This window comes from Porites lutea, chromosome 4 (genome assembly GCF_958299795.1).
Source record: "Porites lutea chromosome 4, jaPorLute2.1, whole genome shotgun sequence".
Taxonomy (NCBI): domain Eukaryota; kingdom Metazoa; phylum Cnidaria; class Anthozoa; order Scleractinia; family Poritidae; genus Porites; species Porites lutea.
Window position 1 is genome coordinate 1,049,799 of NC_133204.1, and position 18,863 is coordinate 1,068,661.

Sequence of the window (18,863 nt, forward strand, 5' to 3'; positions counted from 1 at the left end):
CGATAACCTACAATGGCGGGAATTTTTAACTGACAACGGACAACAAAATTTGGATTCCCCAAACCTTCCAGTAGACAAAAAAAATATACATGGAATTTGAGCTTCGGCAATGGCTTTAATAAACATCATAGTAAATACTTGTTGAGTAAAATTTAAAAACCTTGAAATTAATTCTAATATTAGTAGTATAGGGCGCACCGGTTAGATCACTTTTTTGGGAGCAATCTCATTAACGAGGGCAGGAATACAGTAACGTCGTTGATGCCATAGCCTTTTGTCTTTTCTGATGTGGCTTGCCCCGTTGGACAGGTTTGCTAGTTGTTTCTCGCTCGATAAATGTCTTGTTTTTCGCCTGGCTTAAGACTAAAAGATCTACATAGTGCTGCCTGTACTGCTGACATGGATGTACTTGAAAGTAGGAATATCATTGATAACTAGTTCTGAGAGGAAGACAAGGGCATATATATTTTTTTATTGGTCAATTTTACTGGAAAAACAGGCTAGACAAAAGGAAATACTTGTGACCGACACTAAGATTGTGAAAGCGGAAAGGGTGGAGCTGGTCTCTTAAGTGAGCGGATTCCTTTTTTCTAAACAATTAGTTATTATATTATAAGCCAATCAAAACCAGAAGCCTATTTACCACTTTTTAAATGATTTGTTATATGTGACGGATGAAACCAATGCCTACTTGAGAGTCACGGCACTGATGATTTCTTTAGTTGTACCTCAACACTGAAACCATTCTTGAGATTTGGAAAGGTGACTTTTAAGCCACTGGTATCCACCCATACGTTTGGTTTGTAACTATCAGGGTTGCCGTGAGTCTGGAGGGAAACGAAGCTTTTTTGTACCTTTTTTCTCAAGGTAACCTCAATTTCACGCTCTCTGCTTGACGACTGGTACAACTCCGCTTGCCCCACGTCATCAGAATTGGTCAAAGGAGTTGCCCCTGACTTCCTTGCAAGATTTAAGCTTGGAGAGCTAATGCTGAGGTGAATAAACTCTGACGTTTCCTCGACCATGATAAGGCAATCTCCCGAGTTGACTTCCGCCAAAGGACCAAGGCTAGTAAGTGATACGGGTGCCACTGAAGGGAAAAGGACGTAGCCAGTGATAGAATGGCTGAGAGCGGATGTGGGAGATGACTTTGTCGACCTATGAAACTGCACGATATGAGCAACGTCATCCTTTTGTAAAACTTTGTAAACTTTCGATCCTGTAGATTGCTGAGCATTTGTAAGGTCAGTTGGTGTTGCATCATATGATGTAGTAGGAATTAAGACTGCGTACTCGTATTCAGATGAGGTTCCAGAGGGCGAATCACCGTGATCAAACCATGCAGTACCGTATATCCCTGTTGTTGGGCTCGATGCTGCTCCGCTCTCTAGCCAGGAATCCTGATTAGTAGCGTGGACTTTTAATAAACCTTTACTGCCATCTGGTATGTAGTAAAAGTTGTCTTTGGTGTCAGTGAGTGTTGTATAAAGTTGTCCTGAGACTGAAGGAGTTACTACAGCAGCAGATCTCGTTACAGCACCGTTTATCTTAATGGACACCCCGCCTGTAATTTTGTCTTGAAAGAGCGTTGTTTGAACAATTCTCCCATCAGTGTTTGATGCTGAAATGTCACTTCCTAGGCAAACCAGCAAATTTTCAAAAAAGAAAACTGATTTTTTAAATTCAAAAGTTACGGAGTGTCGCCAATCCGCTGTCTCCAGTTCGTAAGTTGGCTGTTCAAAATCCATGCCAAAAACGCCATTCTTCAATGTGCTTGTACCCTTAAACGTCAGACCCCCAGCAAGGTCTTTTGGATTGTAAAACCTTCCCTTTGGTAATTTTAAGTCGTCAAAGTTCTTTGTACCCGAGGAAGGATCAGTTTCTAAGGCAATAGTTGTTGCTCCAGGGACCTTGGCCCAATCCCAGCCATTTTCAACGTCATGTACTTCAAGGTTTGTTTCACTGTTGGCGATCAGAAGAGCACCATGACTACCAAACATTCCAAAAACATTTTCGTCATTGGCTTTCTCAAAATCCCAGAGAAAACTATTAAATCCCTTCACTGTTACAGCCCAATCTTTGCGTCGATGGATGGATAGAACGGCAAAATTCTTGGACCAGTGACCTTCAGGGGAGGACTCGGGAGTAATGCCTTTGTTTTCCGCGATGGTTTTTACCTACATTCGATGGATCATATGAGCATATTAAAACATATCATGTCAAAACTACTCTACCCTACCCTTTGCTCTTGCAGAAATAACAATAAATTTAACATCGGCAAAAATTCGGGATATCTGATTTGTATGTGGATATTTCGTAGAATTATAGTCGCCTGAACAGGTCCATCAACACGTGACCACAGGATATTTTTTACTTTTCCCAAACATTTGCTCTTTTTTGAGCCAGCAACAGTCTGAATGTATTGTGCAAAATAAATACTTAGATCATATTCATTCAGCTTCTAAATACAAGGGAATGAGGATGAAAGAAAAGTCTTTGAACTTTGCTGGGAAGTTAGTTAACCTTAATGTGGGAGCCGAAAGCTATTTCAAAATACATATAGGAGCTAGCACTTACCGCTTCCATGATGTCCAGAGAGCCCAAACTGTTGTAATAGTACTTCCCTTTGTGACCTCCATCTTCCAAATAACTGTTCGCGGATGGATCGTTATATAACCTCAAAAACATTTCCGGTTTATTGGCGCTAGCTACACAGCCACCAGCTATTTCTGAAGGCCCAATAGGGGGATGTGAAACGCTGATATAAGCAAAGGCAGGTAAAAGACCTTTTAGAATTAACTTGTTAGCATAATTTGGCATACGTCCGTTAACACTGTTTGGTGTGGAATACTTCACTGCAATGATACGCATAGTTTCAAGTCCCCGCCTGATGTTGTTTTCGGACGACGCCGATAAAGCGAATGCTGTTCCTTCAAGAAGGTAGTGAACCAAGGCTGCGGTATGTAACGCCTGCGGCACGTAAGCGGATCCATAAAAGGCTTTATGGTGATGCCCAACAAAGTCAGGTTTGATGACTCCTCCGAGACCTTCGTTCACAGCAAGAGCATTGTTCATCCACCGAACTAAAGCATCCATGTCCCGAATTTTGGCTTTGAAATCATCATCAGTGTTACTTGGCATTATCAGGACAATCATCAACCTAAATAACATCAGCGTGATCATGCGGTCAGCAGTCGTTCCTTTGATTTCAAACGTCGGTGATTGATAAATCTCTCCAAAGTCGTTGTACCATTTGGCTGTCTTTATCAAGTCCAACAATCTAGCATTATTTTTTGGTTTCCGCAGAGAGTCTTTAAGAAGAAACAAAGAGTGCATAAATCCAGCACCATCTACATTCCATTCGTGGTCTAAACATCCAAGACCACTTCCGTCTGCAAGGCCTTGTTGTTTTACATAATCTAGAAGGTTGTTAATCTTGTTTAGACGGTGAATGTTGAGTTGTTTTATCGCATTTTCTACCTGTTCTGAGCTAATGGGTCCAGACGCAGGAAGGTAGCTTTTAAATTGGCTTACCATATTTCTGTCTCTCCCTGCAATGGCTCTGCACGCACTGTCTTTAGCTGCTGGATTGTTAAGATCATTCAGATAGGCAGCGACAGTGTCTCTTATTTCTGGAATCCGTGACCTTATATAATATTCTAGCGATAAACGAAAGAGGATTTTTTCCATTATCTCTCCAAACTTCTTTGGATATCTACAGTCTCTGCAGAAGAGAGGTGGTCCAATAACTCTATGACTTGAATCGAAATCTAGAGCGTCATAATCTTCATGTGCCTTCCTAAAAGGTCCTGACAGCGAATTCCATCGCTTTTCAAGGAAGCTACCAGCTGGAAATTTGACAGTAGTTTTCGCCTCATCGCAGTACCAGTTGTTCAGACGGCTTTTAATCATTTCCAAACTTATTTTTTTAGAGACGTCAATTGTTAGAGGTGAGGGTGGAATGGTTTGTTGGCTCCACTTGTAGGTCATTTGCCATGTGTTACTGGGATCGTACAGATCCAGGCCAAATGGACTGATGGGAGGAACAACTTTGTCACGTGATTGTTTTGCCATGCTCTTGACAAATTGGAGTAAATCAATGTAAATTGTATCGGCCTCCCTAAGTACAAAGTTCACCTCATCAACTTTAGCCGGTCTATCCAAACTAGTACTGGTCAGTTTGCATTCTTGAAACTTTACCCAAACTCCTCTCCACCCTTCAAAGGCCAAATGAGCCGTGAAAGTGGCGACAAGAATGCCAGAATTTTTAAATTCTACTTTTAGGGTTTTTCCAACTGATGGCCGTTCTTTGTAAAACCAGACTTTTACTCCTCCCTTTCTAAGCCAATTGGTTGGAATTTCTGAGCCCGATGAAAATTTTAGTTTCAAATTTGAGTCAAGAGAACCACTGCGAGGTTCCCATTTTAAAGAATATCTTCCGTGCTTGACAGTCACCGGGTTAGTGGTCTTAGCGGATTGCGTCACGGTTCCAGGAGAACCGTGAAAACAAGCCACTTCTGATGCAGTCTCAAAGTCAAATAGCTTGTCATAACGGTAGGTGCAAGGGGGTGGGCCTAGGAAAGAAAATGAAACACACTCAGGTTAATGCAGGTGTAGGGTGGATACCAACATTACATTGTCCGGTTTGAGAAAAGTGCACAAAAGTTCCAGGACCAAACAAATCTAAAATTGTTCTTTATTCTTCACCGTAATTTGCATAGTAAGTAATTTATCCCAGTGAGTTGGACCAGAAAAATGTTAAACCAAATTAGGAGAGTATGGGAAATCCAAATATTTAGAGACCATAATATGCGTATGATTCTTAATGTCAACATTAAGGAAACAGTGAACACATATGCAACAGCTAATATTAAAGTTCAGCACTATAATTGAGAAAAGAAGGACAAAGGATGAAATGGTCGTTGTGTTACGCAGTGAACAATTGGAGGGCATATTTCATTGCATGGTCTTAAAGTAAAAGCCAGTGAAGAAGACTTGTTTAACGTGCGTTTATTGCAGAATTTTCGTGGGGTTAGGATTTTATGCTACTACTACGCCGATTAATATAAAGGTACCTACTGGGTTGAGCTCTTGTTGCCGGAACGATAGACCAGACAAAGCAGACCAGTTGAAGAGCAAGAAACTTCAATATGATCAGTCTCATACTTGTACCTAGAATGATGTGAAATAGGGTAATAAATTAACAAACCTGGAACCTCAGTCACCTTTATCTTTTTACAATTGGCACAAAAAACATGCTGAAAATCCGAAAATACTTTGAGAGAAAGGGAAATTGCCCTCTGAATGATTTTCTCTGCTTGGTTTCCACCGAAACGGAAGAAGAAGTGCAAAAGGGATAGGCATGTTTTTGGAAAGTAACGTCGCGTTAGTAACCCTAGGCCGTAGCAGGCCTCGGAAAGAGATTATAATGCTGCTCTAATTTCTTTATTGAATTTTGGCTATTATTCTACTCATTTTTGTTTCTATTAAATTTGACATCTTAGTGGAAATAAGCCATAGCACAAGTTGAAAGAATGTGTTCTCCCACTCGACTGGCAGATCACAGTGTGACCTGTTTAGTAACAATGAATGTGACTGGTGTGGAAAAAAGAGGACAAAGAATAGAAGGTACGATGAAGATTTCTTAATGGACTTCAATTTCACAGCTTTTAACTGATACAGAAAAATAAGAAAAATACGCTATCTACGAGGCTAGCAAACACTTAATTAAATACAGTCCAGGAACTTGTCAGTTCGTAACCTGAAAAGCCGGCTGAAGTTCAAGTTCAAGACATCCTGTGATTTATTAATACCTAACTTGACTTATCTTTTGTCGATGAGTTGTTTTCAAACTTTTTAAATTGGTCTGTCATAAACATTTCTAACGCAGACGACCCTAAACAAGATAGAAAGAATACATTCTTCCTTGCCCTTAGGCATTAGAAAGTTTTTGTTTAGATTGTTGTTTTATGAGGACAGAATGATGTGTGTTTGAATCGTTGTTAATTTTTACGATATCGATAAGCATCTTCTTATAAACATATATTGCGTTAACTGGGAAAACTTTACGTCTGAGAATTAATCTAAATGCTAGCACAGCCAAACGCGGTAAAAATAAGGATCTGAAGTTCAGTTTAAAAGACTGAGGTTCCGCCGATGGTACAGATGGTTACAAGGCAAATCTTAACTTGACAATATTTGGTAGTGAGTCTAATCGAGTTTTCAGCAGCGATGAATCAAGACCTAGAAAGGGGATGATCATGTTTCATTTTATGTGAGAAAAAACAAAAACGACCGACAAACAAACTTTAAAAAAACTTTAAAAATCATTATTTCTTTGTTCTCACAATGATGGTAAGTTCCAAAAAGTTCCCCATACCTCAAGACTCTCAACTTACCATTTGGTTGAAATCCGCTCCAGTGCAAGTGCCGGCTGTACCAATTTTGGATGGTAGTTTTGTGACCTTAGGTCATAATTTATGGACAACGTAAAATTTCATCCTGCTTAAATACCAATACCATTGCGTTTGCAGGTGTAGTACTTCATCATGAATGGGCTTCATGTTGGGATAAAATGGTGGTGGCTTTAAGGTGGGGTGGCTGTAGACAGTTTTAGGTGAATTCTGGGGTGAAAGCTGACGATGTCAAACCGCGCCTTGTTGGTAGGGTCACAGCATGACGCCAAAAACTGTTAGGTTTAAAAATTCAAAACGAATCCTTCTTTCTAAGTTATATCGTAATCTAATGGAATTATCAGTTACAAAAAACTAAAAATTGCGTTGTAATTGACCAGAGTGTCTTGTTATTCCTTCTATATTTAAGTGTTGTCCTCTCTTCCTCAACAAATAAAAGCAAAGCGAATAGAACGATAAATATATTGTCTACTATTGTCTTTTCCAAGTCGATTCAGCCGGTATATACATATTGGGGCAAGAGACTGTATTGTGAAAATCTCCGTTTAGAAATGCAAAGACCTAAGACAAAATAGACAAGAAAAATTTCCGTTCGTCAGATCGCATCCTAATCTTGGTTTTCCTGTGCTACAAAGCCACAAATTTCCGAGGTGTCGCGGATGACTGCCCATTAGCCTCCCCTATTAATTTTATCAGGGGCATTTCGGGCGGGAAACTGGACGCCTTTCAAGTCGATTTCGTTTCCGTAAGTGACGAACGGGGATTCCTAATCAATGATTACCTCTAGTAATAATTTTAATTGTGAAGATTATTCAAAACAGCGACATTTCAATAAGTTAAAGTCTATTTCTGCAAATTTCTTTCTCATGCTTGTGTTTTAACAGTATTTGAATAAATTATAACTAAGAGTTAAGTAAATGACAATCCATTACAGGAGAAAGTGGTGGTATTTGGAATAACTAAAAGTTTTTGAAGCTAAATTTCAAGGATGAAATGTGTAACAAACCTATTTAGGGTGTCATAGAGCTGGAAATTACGCGTCTGCTCGATCGCCATGACTGATCGTCCAGTGTCACACGACTGTACGGTAGGTTCAGGTGCACAACTGTTTGAGGTTACGCCGTGTTTTTAAAGTTCTTCGTTGACCAGTTATTGGTTTTTAATTAAATGCAGGACCAAATTATTTTTATCAGGAGGAATTCATTTTATTTCATGATTATGGCAATAACTGAATTACTGAAGAAAGGCATTTCTTAAAAGATACTATGTGACCTTGGCCTTGGCTAAATCTATACAATTATTCTAACACAGAAAATATTACATTGATATATATTATTATTGTTTCATTGCACTTGTCTTTTCTTAAACTTCATCTGTCCTCTTTTCCTAGTACCTAGAAGAACTTAGCCTAAATATCTTTGGGTCTTTCCGTTTTCAATAACATGCTTTCGGATCTTTTGGCATCACGTCGCGTATGTTTTCCAATACTTCTGACATGTTAAGGGACCGTCCTTTTATATCCTGCTTTTCTTTCAACCACCTCTTCTCTTTGGTATCATAATAACGATCCAGGACGTTCAAAGACCACGGTACACCTGCATTGCAAAGCTGTTCCACGAAATAGCGAGCAAAATTGATGACCTCTTGCTGATTCAGGTCTCCGTTTTTGTTGTCTTGTGGCATCCATGCACCGAGATAGGTCAGAATTCCCCTATCTCGCGTAAAGTTGGTCGCAGGTTCAATCGCAAGTTTCACATTATCTCGTCCTTTATCGGTCCCATTTTTCTTCCAAAATTTTTGCCCGCCAGGCTTTTTGTTTGGACCTGAAGCATAAATATGCCACTCGGCCATTATATAGTCGTCGTTTTCGTAGATTTCAGGCTCGATTTTTTCCAGATCTTTTGCTGTTTTTCCTGGCGATCCAAGGATGAGAATTCGTTGATCGTTCTTTCCACCTGTCGCACGGATTGCCTTCACCACATCGGAAGTCCAATTGTTGTACTTGTCTGATCTCTCACGAAGACTTTCGCCGCAATTGTTTCCACAATCATCTGTTCCCAGCTCTGTAAAGAGGTTAAAACTCAGTTTATAGTCCTTGTCTTTTAATTCGTTTGCCACAGCCGTCCACCAAGCCACGTAAGCTACGCGATCATCTTCAGACGCAAATGCCTCAGCGTGGTGGTGGATCCACGAAATAATTGGGATCACTTTGTTTTTTAAACAATGATCAACGACAGTTGTTAAGTTTCCAAGAAACCAAGTGAAGTTTATCGCCGTGTAATCGTACGAGTAGAGATCTGCTCTACATCGTAATCTGAGGTTAGAGAAGTTTTTGTTGCGGACATCGATGATATTTTGTTCACTGTACTTCGCCATCGGCTCGGCTGTTTTAAACCAGTTTGTTGAAAATCCTGGACCAATTAGTTTTTGGTATCGTTTCGGGGAGATCGCATTAGATTGTACAACCATAAGAAAATTGCCGAAGAGCAGACTAATGGCAAGTAGAATGACAAACTTTGTGGCCGAAGCCACTGAAATCGACGGCAATTTGGACATCTTTGTAAATACGTATTTAACTTAAGAGTTAACGGTGAAACTAAACTATTTGTAATTCTCTGTCACATAGATCGAACTATAAGAGTATCTGTCATAAACTAACGGTTTACAATGAAGGCTTAAAGTAATGACAATCGAACAAAACAATTTAGAAATCTTACATTGTACCAAATGTCAGAAAATTTGACAAGACGAATCACATCTTGGGGTTGTATCACTGGTATTACTAACTCCTAGAAGGCCTACCAAGCGTAAGGGTCGTACTGGGTAATATTGGTAAAAATGGTCGTGGTGCTATGAATGGAACGCAGCGAGGTCCATACGACAGAACGATCGAGGGCCTATATTACCTAGTAGGGTCCTGAGCCTCGTTCTGAGTAACGGACATCAGTAACAGGATCATTGTATGGCGTCAATTTTTCAATTAAATAATTTTTCAATGAAAACCACACGCTTCCGATTTGCATTTAAGGTAACTCCCAGTAACATGCATTTCATGTCAAGAGATCCTCTTCCACAAGACTCAATGAAGGACTCAACTCCGCCCCTAGTTTCCTCCCATTTTATTTTCGTGGTCTCAATTTCTTGGAGCCTGAAACAGACTATATTCTTCAAGATGTGACATAAAATTGGGCTGTTCCTGACAAAAAGAACATCCTTAAAGTGTCCTTCTGAAGATTCAATGGTTTCGTTTGCAAACAACGTCAATCCAACAAGTTACCTGCTAGTTTTCCAAATCTCAAAATCACCTGAAACTTGAACATTTGCACGGGATGGAAACATAGAACAAATTTCATTTCTCGAACTGTATCAAATTTTCCTCTAAGAGACTGAGATTGGGTGGAAAGTGAAAAAAAATCTAAACGCGAAATGCTAATGACACCTTTTGAACCTCTAAAACAGAACAACAAAAAATTTATGAAGTAAAGCCGGAATTGAATTAATACAAAAATTAGTATCTGACGATACTATGAACTGCAAAAGAACTTTATTTCCAGTTGAGACAGAAAAGCAATCAATTCTTGACACAATCTAAGGATTTTCAAACCTTGGAGGTAGACACTAGAGCCTAGTATTTGGAGACGTACTCCATTCAAATGACACATTTAACCCGTCTACAGGTATGAATCAATTACTTGGAAATAGTTGGCATTGTGCCTCAGATAAGAAAAAAATAGATTGGCTTTCAAACGGTATTTCTACCACGGCGGCTGATTTTCAAATTAACGTTAGGTTGTTTCAGCTTGTCCAGTCGTTTATTTTGCTATCAAATCGCTTCTGTCAGTTGCTGTGTACGTGTTTTTTCTTTTATATATATATTTTTGTTTTTTCTTATTACTCTTTCGCTTTTTTATGTGCGTGTGTTCGATCTTGACGTGCATTTGTATTTTTAAAATATTCAAATGTAATACAGCGAAAGTTCTCTAAATTAGTCCTTTAGGCTCTTAGAGCAAATGTTGTAATAAATATTTTTTGTAAAAAAAAAACAAAAACAAAACAAACAAAACTATACTTTAGCTGAAGCAAGTATTGATCCTCCGACCTGTTTTTTCTGGTACCCATCTAGTAACCACTCCCCGAAGCAGGTATGGTGCGAAAGGGGTGCCTTCCTCTTCGAAAACATAATTTTTTTAAATTGGCTTTTCTCTTTTCTCCTATTTCTAGTGGGAAGGACTTCCTTTCTAGTAAAATATTAAGTTCTGTAAGGCTTAAAAAACCAGTTTTTACATTCTTCAAAAATTGGCCGAAATCTATGAAAAGTTAAACTTAATCAAGTTAACCTGGGTTTAATGAACTTTAAATGAATTTGCTTACACAGCTAGGTGTGAGTTTTTACATAATGCTTTGATCTATTTTGTTGTAGTGGTAGAATATCAGGTTTAACATTTACTTATACTCGTACGCTGCATCCATTTAATACTTGATGTGAAGGAATCACAGAAAGAAATCTCTGTTACAAGCGTCCAATGACAATCCTCTTATTTTATTTACGTTGTGAGTATCTAGACAGGTCCTCAAATTCAACAAATTTTGTAATTTATATTTCATTACTTTCATTGAAACAAAATCAAGGGTAAGAGTGTAAGAAAAATTGAAAAACACGCCTCGAAAAGCAAGAAGGCAGTTCTTCTGAGGGGCAGTTTTTTTAGAGTGCTCTCAAAACTTCGAAAAACGTAAGTATAGTACTATTAATCATTATTTTTGACCAACTATGACCATTGAGTGTTGTGTTTCTTAGTTTAAGTTTGCAGAATTAATCTTAAGTGCATCATGTAAATTTGCTGGACATCGCTATCTTGAGACCTTTCTGCTGGTAGGCTCTTCACATTTTAGGCAATTTACTGCACTAAGGTCAGACACAGTCCCTGAGAGTACTCTTGGGAATTCTTTGTGGGGGTGTGCCGCCCGGTTCTCCAAATCCTGACCCTCTTTCAGACCAAAAAATATCATTTTCCATACTCGTTTATAGTCTCTAAGAATTTATGTCATCATTACTTAGATTACAACGCCAAATAAAAGAGTTCCTTAAATCCACTTCGTATTCGTATATTACTATTTCTTTTTTTATTCAATTGAATTGAAACGACAAATACGTTCATAGACTCCCGAAGCTCCCTCAAAAACCATACACGATTCCAGACCAAAATGGGCAAAATGTATACCCGTTCTCAGACCCAAACAGCGCAAAAAACATACCCTTTGAGGCTGCACATATTTACATGGCTTATATAAGGGACTACCCCTGGGGCCCGTATCAAGATAACAAAACCGCAAAGCCCAGCCGTAAGGTAGTTGTTACATGGGTAAAATTAGTACCAGCTTACGCTTGAATTATATACATATATAATTGAGTATCAAATTGCTCCCAAAGAAACCGTTTGAACTGAATTTTTGACATTTTTATTGTGCTATTTTTACTGAACAGAAAAGAAGAGAAACCGAAATATGCTGTTTGGTGTTTTACTGCAAGCATGTCTACTGCTGCTGCACGTGAAGTTAGCTTTTGCCTCAGGTAAAACGCTACGTATCGCTATCAAGTCTAAAACGACCTTTCACTTGACTCGTGACATGTCGAGGCTCCTGAAGGGTAACCCCTCCGAGGTCCTCTTCAGCATAATAACCCTTAAAAATAAGACAATATTTTTCTCGTGTTAAATCCTTACAATTTTGTAAGCATTAAAAAATCCATAAAATATTCTTATTGCAATCAATTTAAAATAATGACTACTCAATATGTGTACTAGAACCCTTTTAAAACGATGAGAAGCTTTTTGAGCTGAATGATATTTGAATTCTATTGAAATCATAAGGTCTTTTCGTAGCTCGGTCTACGGGGCCCGAAAAAGCGGCCTCTCGGAGGCCGTCAATCGCCCGAACTTGACAGTCGCCGTATAGCCAAACTAATGATCCAATGAAACTGAAATTTATATTTTCATAACTAGAATACCTAGGGTGGTGTACAGAATTTTTTTTTTTGGATTTTTAATAATTTTGATTTCCCGACCTCTGGTCGATATTTACAGACATCTGCTCTCTCTTCGGGATGCAGGTTGAGGCGACAGAAATGGGCCTGAGCAAAATAGATGAAGGATCGGTCGATATTGATCATTCAATGCAGTTTGAGCCGTAGATTGGCTCTAACCTTTCCTTTTCAGTCATTCCAAACTACCTCCTATTTTGCTCCGTCTTTCAAAAAGATTTGTTGAGGTAGTACCGCACGTTAAGAGATCTTGGAATACTGCTAGCGTACTAGAAAGTGTTACGTAAACTCATTGTCTTCAATCCCACTTGTTGCAATGTTACCAGTTGTTTAAACGGGACCCAGATTTCCTCTGAAAGCCTTCCCAGTGGACCAGTACTTCTTTCTTTTGAACCTATTTCTCGGTACACTAAAACTTTTTCTGTACGAGACAAGTGGTCTCCATCACTTTCTGTGGCTTTCATTCATAAAAGGTCCCTTGGATTAAATCACTGTCTACTTTCATCAGGCGACAAACTGTTGGATCTCGGTGAAATCGCTGAGCAATGATAAGAGTCTCCCCCGTCCAAGATGGCAAGAGACCTCTCTCAACTATTCTTTTATGCTAACTGATCTTGACTCGATCTACAACATTGAATTTATACTTTGCTGGTGTTGAGTGATTCCCATGTGCTGTTCTTGTGACATCTGGCTGTTAACATCAGGAGTTTTCAATTGCATACTTTGAGTAGTATACTCTGCCCGCTGCACCAGTATCCTTTATTAATCTTCTCTTCTAGCGCAATTGGCGAGAGTGCTGAACCTAGCAAGCCTGTATTTTTTCAGATTTTCTTTTCACAATTGCATTAATTGCTTATTTAACTGTGATGATCTTCTCTTCTTTTATTTCTTCATTCCACAGTTCAAATGTTTAAAAATTATATTCTTCATTTTATCTTCGTCTTTCCCGGGTGTATTACGATCCAAATTAATTGCCTTTCTCAGTTTTTCTTGCTACCTCAATTGGTTAGAGCGCTGCACCAGTACTGCAAAGGTCAGGTTTCCAATCTCGGCAAGGCCGTAGTTTTTTCAACCTTTCTTTTCGCAACTGCTTGAGGTGGCTTACTACAGTTTTCAGATAAAACTATCGACTTTTTCAGATTAGATCGTTTTGAGCAGCTGAAGGTCTCTACTGAACTTTTTATCACTGCAATTCATGTAAATTATCATTTTATCTTCTTAAAACATTTCATTGGGTAGTACAAAGCGAAATATAGTGACCGAGCATCCAAAAAGGGGACTGGAAACGAGACCTTTAAAGGCTCTGACCTTAAAACCTAGCCGTACGACCCCATCTGAAAATTTCAGGATTTATTCAGTACTAAGAAATAATTGTTTTAAGAGAGAGAGAGAGAGAGAGAAAAATCGTATAGACAGAATTTTTGCAAAAGCCAAAAATGTGGAATTTTCTCTCTTTTTATAATAACTAAAAAACTGTCAATTGGATTTGTTTGAAAAAGTGTTTACGGTTTCGTCTTTATGTTCCCTAACAATCCTCAAAGCATTGCGCATGAGACATCGTTTGTAGGTAAGGGTTAATATGCAAATAAGGCTCTTGCAGCCATTCTGTCGTTACCCTGACCTATGACGTAGCGTAGTGGCTCTAAGCAGGATGTATCCGTTTTTCAATTTCCATTGTAGTCCAAACATTCATAAGAGTATGTGCATCATTAAGGAAATTAAAATTACTATACATATTTGTACACAGATTGTAAAAACCTAAAGAGAAGCAGATGATCATGAACGAACGTAGACTTTCAAAAAGTCCTTCACTAACGTAAAATGTCACAGAAATATAGGAAACTGTTGCAGAAAAGAACTTCAGGAAAATCAGTCTACGCTTCATTTGACAAAATAGTACATCCTTACATGTCCGTCTGCAAAAGTTACGAAACATTTAGAAGTACAAACTTTGCAGCTTAAAGTGACTTATTCACCTCTTGTTTTCGCTGCAGCTCAGCCTCCTTGTCATCACGATGACATCTTTGATTTTGAGGATCCAAATCAATTAAACTGCTTTAAAACCATCCCAGACGCAAACGCGAATGTATCACTGTCCATCAACCCATTGACCGTCAAGCATTTAAAGAACTCACTAAAATGGAATACCTCCGGTCCATCCACGCTCCAACTGAAGCATCCGAAATTACCTAAAATTCCACATCAGTGGCTGAAACGAGGAGGTGTAAAAGTTTGGTTCTACAAGGAAGCGCCTACTGAAAACAAAACAATGGACATAGAATTTAAACAATCCCAAAACCTGCTCGGAAAGTTCCAAGTGAATCTTGACTTTCAAGGATGGAGAGGAATTTGGGTCAAATTCTCAGAATGTAAAGTGAAAGGTAAGTCACTGAGCAAAAAGTCGGTTGAAATCGATGAAGTGACTTTTTTTCTAAATGACGCTGACACCATTTATATGGATTTACTTGGATTCGAGGGAAGTTTTGGTAAGCAGTCACGGGACAAAGTAGTTCCTCCGATCGGTGGTGTAGACCTTTATGACGCTAGCAATACCTGGCAACGTACATACCACTGGAGTCAGCAACGGTGTCCTGCATTGCCCCTGAAAATTGACGATAAAAAGGTAAAGAGCTTAGAGCTTATCACAGCTCGAATGAGAAATTGGTTTTGCGACGAGAACAAAACGTCTTCCAACTTTGAGAAAGATTCCTTCCTTGACAAAAGATGGAAATCCCTCATGAGCACTGTTAAGCACGCGCATAAAGAATACGACAAACTGAACTTCGATGCAGACGGAAAGATCGTAGGTCCTCCTTTGTTTTGCAGAGACTGCAGATATGGAACGAAAAAGGACAAGAGCACAAGAAAATTTGGTTTTATCTTTGAAAAAATTATGCTTCCTTTGGCTCTGGAATACTACTTGCGATCACGACCTAACGAAATAGCAGAGGCTGCCAAAAAGCATCTGGAGGAGCTGAACTCTGGGGACAATGACAAGGAAAATAATGCTTATAATGCAATTGCAGGGGAAGATAAGGGAATGAAAAAGCTCTTTAAAGACTATTTACCAAAACCAAGGCCACTTAGACAGGAAGACGTGGAAAAAGCGATAAAAACTCTAAACCTTGATCGCCTTAACAAGATAAACAATCTTCTTGATTTTGCAAAACAACAAGGATTTACAGATGGCAGTGGCTTCGGCTCGTTAGATCATGAATGGAACAGAGACGGTGCCGGATTCATGAACACGTTGTTCCTTCTCCGAGACTCTTTGAGAATTCCCTCAAATAAAACGAGATTGCTCGACCTGATAGAAACAGCCAAATGGTACAACGACTTTAGAGAGATTTATCAGTTACCAGAGTTCGAACTTAAAGGCACAACTGCTGACCGTATGATAACGCTCCTGCTATACAGACTTATTATCGTTCTGGTGATGCCAAGCGGCAACGAGGACGAACTCAAAGCCAAAATTCGGGACATGGATGCTTTAGTTCGGTGGTTCAATAACGCAATGGCTGTGAATGAAGGCCTTGGGGGAGTCATCAAACCAGACTTTGTAGGATTTCACCACAAAGCGTTTTATGGATCCGCATACGTTCCACAAGCCCTACATGTAGCAGCGTTGGTTCACTACCTTCTCGGAGGAACTGAATTCGCTTTGTCAGCTTCATCTACCGAAAACATCAGACGAGGACTTGAAACGCTGCGCATAATAGCGGTCAAGTCTTCAACGCCAAACAGTGTCAATGGACGTTTTCCCCATTACTACAACAAAGCCCTTATCAAGGCTGTATTACCGGGATATGCTTACATCAGCGTTTCCCATTCATCCAAGGTGCTATCAGCATTGTCAACAAGTATAACAGTTACAAATGGGAGTGGAGCGGAAATGTTTTTACGCTTGTATGACGATCCTGACGTGAGTAGTTACTTAGCAGATGGAGGCCCTAAAAAAGCCAAGTGCTATCTCAACAGTTTAGGATCCCTGGACATCATGGAGGCAGTAAGTAATTTCCTTTTTTTGGTAAACATTTTTGTTTCTCTGCACGTCCGTGGCAATGGGGATATGCTTAACGGACGATATACACGTTTTAATGAAAGCTCCTCAATGTAAAACTGCGTCAACTAATTCAGTCAGTTGTATAAGCCAAATGAAAATCATCATATTCAGTCCCAAAATGTAAAATGAATATTTTAATCACCAAGGGTTTAAAATCACCGTCATTTTCAAGGGAAAAAATAACGGATTCCCATTTTTGGATATTTTTGGGTATTTAAAGAATACCCACAAAAATCACAAATTTGGCAAAGCGAGACAAGTCTCAACCAGGGAATTCCCAACCAGGTTCCCTGATTGGGACTTGTCTCACTCTTCCAAATTTGCGATTTTTGTGGGTTTTTTTTTAAATACCCAAAAATATCCAAAACTGGGAATCCGTTATTTTTTCCTGTGTTTCATTTTTTCCAATGTCGCTCCTTTACCTGTGTACAATACTGTATACCCCAAAGCAGTAATAATATGAATAGAAACATACTCGTAAACAAATAAAAGCCATTCTTAATTTGTTTTAGGTGAAAACCGTTGCTGACGCTCAAGGTGTATTTCCCGAGCTCTCCCCTCAAGGTCACTGGTCCAAGAACTTTGCAGCTCTATCTATTCACCGACGCAAAGACTGGGCTGTGACTGCCAAAGGGTTTAATAGTTTTCTCTGGGATTTTGAAAGCTCTAAGGATGAAAATGTCTTCGGAATGTTTTCCAGTCATGGTGCTCTCCTCGTTGCAAACAGTGAAAAGAGTCTTGAGGTCCACGATGTCGCGAACGGGTGGGATTGGGCCAAAGTCCCTGGTGCTACAACCATCGCCATAGGAACACCCGACATTGATGAATTAAAATTGAAAAAGGCTAGGTTTTACAATCCGCGGCCTCTGGCTGGAGGGGTGACGTTTAAAGGTACAAACAAGCTTGAAAACGGACTCTTTGCCATGGACTTTGAACAACCAAACTACGATTTTAAGGACTGGCGAAAGAACATCAGTTTTATTTTTAAGAAATCGGTGTTCTTTTTTGAAAACTTACTAGTTTGCTTAGGGAGCAACATTCGGGCCGCAGAAACAAATGGAAAGTCAGTGCAAACGACACTGTTCCAAGACAGGCTTCTAGACGGCGTGACGTCATCGTTTATCACAATCGATGGCGTTAAAAAATATCATGACAATAAATTTGATGCACTAACACCAGGTTCTGGAAAAAGTTACACATCTCTCACTGATGCTAAGGGCAACTTTTACTACATACCGGAGCCCAGCAAATCAATCTTGAAAGTCCACGTGAAAGATCAACCTTCCAAGACTGATGATGGAGATAAGGATACATCTGCACGTTACGCTACAGCATGGATCGAACATGGAAAGTTCCCCTCGAGTTATGAATACGCTGTTTTGATTCCTACAGATGGGTACCACGAAAATCTAAATAATATCACAACGGACCAACGGACAGCAGGAAAGGAAGTTTACAAAGTTTTGCAGACAGATGAGGTCGCCCATATAGTCCAGTTTCTGAAGTCTCCCGAGTCGTGGGTAGTGCGTAGTAACCCTGTGACAGGTTATGCAATGTTTGAAGCCTCAGCGTCACTCCCACCTGATGGCCCAGTAGAGGCGGTGAGTGGACCAAATTGTCTTATCATGGCAGAGAAAACAGCGGATTCAATCTACATCAGTATAAGCTCTCCCGACTTAAATCTACCCACTAAAAATGGTCCTTTACGTGGCTCAGACGATGTGGGACAAGAGGAGCTGTACCATGCATCAAGTGCTGAGAGACAACTAGAGGTGACCCTGAGAAGAGCGGTCCAGCAGAGCATTGTGTATGCCCAAACCCACGGAAATCCAAAGTGCTACAAAGCCAATGTTTGGGTTTTATCTGATGGTAAAACAGTTCGCTTCTTAAATCTCAAAAATGGTTTTAGTGTTGAGGTAAAATTGATGTTGAAGTAAAAAATGGAAAGCAAAGCATGAAATAAAGTAAATTACTGAAACCTTAAACGTACGTGTCAAACTGAATCGTTCAATATCTATCTAGAGATACACCATGTTATAGCGCTGCCAGTAACACGCAACACCTAGCACGTGGGACGCCTACATGCGACTTCCTTAAGAATAATTTTACTACATGATTTACCGAAGGTGAACCCAAAGATCCATAGCTTTACCTCCTTAGAAAGGTTAAAAATCAACTGATATGTTTCGCATCTTCTACCTCTCAAAGCCCTGCCAACACCTTCAAGATCTCGCCTCTTTGAAGCATTGTCTAAAGAGTCATTTATTGAAGGTGATATCTGGGATATCTGGACTTGCCAAATATTGACCTCTGCCCCCCCCCCCCCCCCCCCCACCCCCCAAACAGACGC

At 39.6% G+C, this 18,863-nt stretch overlaps 3 protein-coding genes across 3 annotated transcripts; 1 reads left to right on the forward strand and 2 right to left on the reverse strand.

The window, feature by feature from the left end:
• Positions 1 to 497: 497 nt before the first annotated feature.
• On the reverse strand, positions 498 to 5,164 carry LOC140933123 (chondroitin sulfate ABC exolyase-like). Its single transcript, XM_073382638.1, has 3 exons — positions 5,080 to 5,164; positions 2,578 to 4,574; positions 498 to 2,177 (listed from the first exon to the last, which is right to left on the reverse strand). Exons 1-3 carry the CDS (start codon positions 5,162 to 5,164, stop codon positions 699 to 701), a joined length of 3,561 nt encoding a protein of 1,186 aa, XP_073238739.1. The 3' UTR covers positions 498 to 698.
• A 2,527-nt stretch (positions 5,165 to 7,691) lies between these two features.
• LOC140935047 (endoglucanase A-like) lies at positions 7,692 to 9,047 on the reverse strand. Its single transcript, XM_073384582.1, has one exon. The coding sequence runs from the start codon at positions 8,967 to 8,969 to the stop codon at positions 7,848 to 7,850; it is 1,122 nt and encodes a 373-aa protein (XP_073240683.1). The 5' UTR covers positions 8,970 to 9,047; the 3' UTR covers positions 7,692 to 7,847.
• Positions 9,048 to 11,915: 2,868 nt separating this feature from the next.
• On the forward strand, positions 11,916 to 18,450 carry LOC140933125 (chondroitin sulfate ABC exolyase-like). Its single transcript, XM_073382639.1, has 3 exons — positions 11,916 to 11,982; positions 14,445 to 16,456; positions 17,026 to 18,450. The coding sequence occupies exons 1-3, from the start codon at positions 11,916 to 11,918 to the stop codon at positions 18,448 to 18,450; spliced, it is 3,504 nt and encodes a 1,167-aa protein (XP_073238740.1).
• Positions 18,451 to 18,863: the final 413 nt, after the last annotated feature.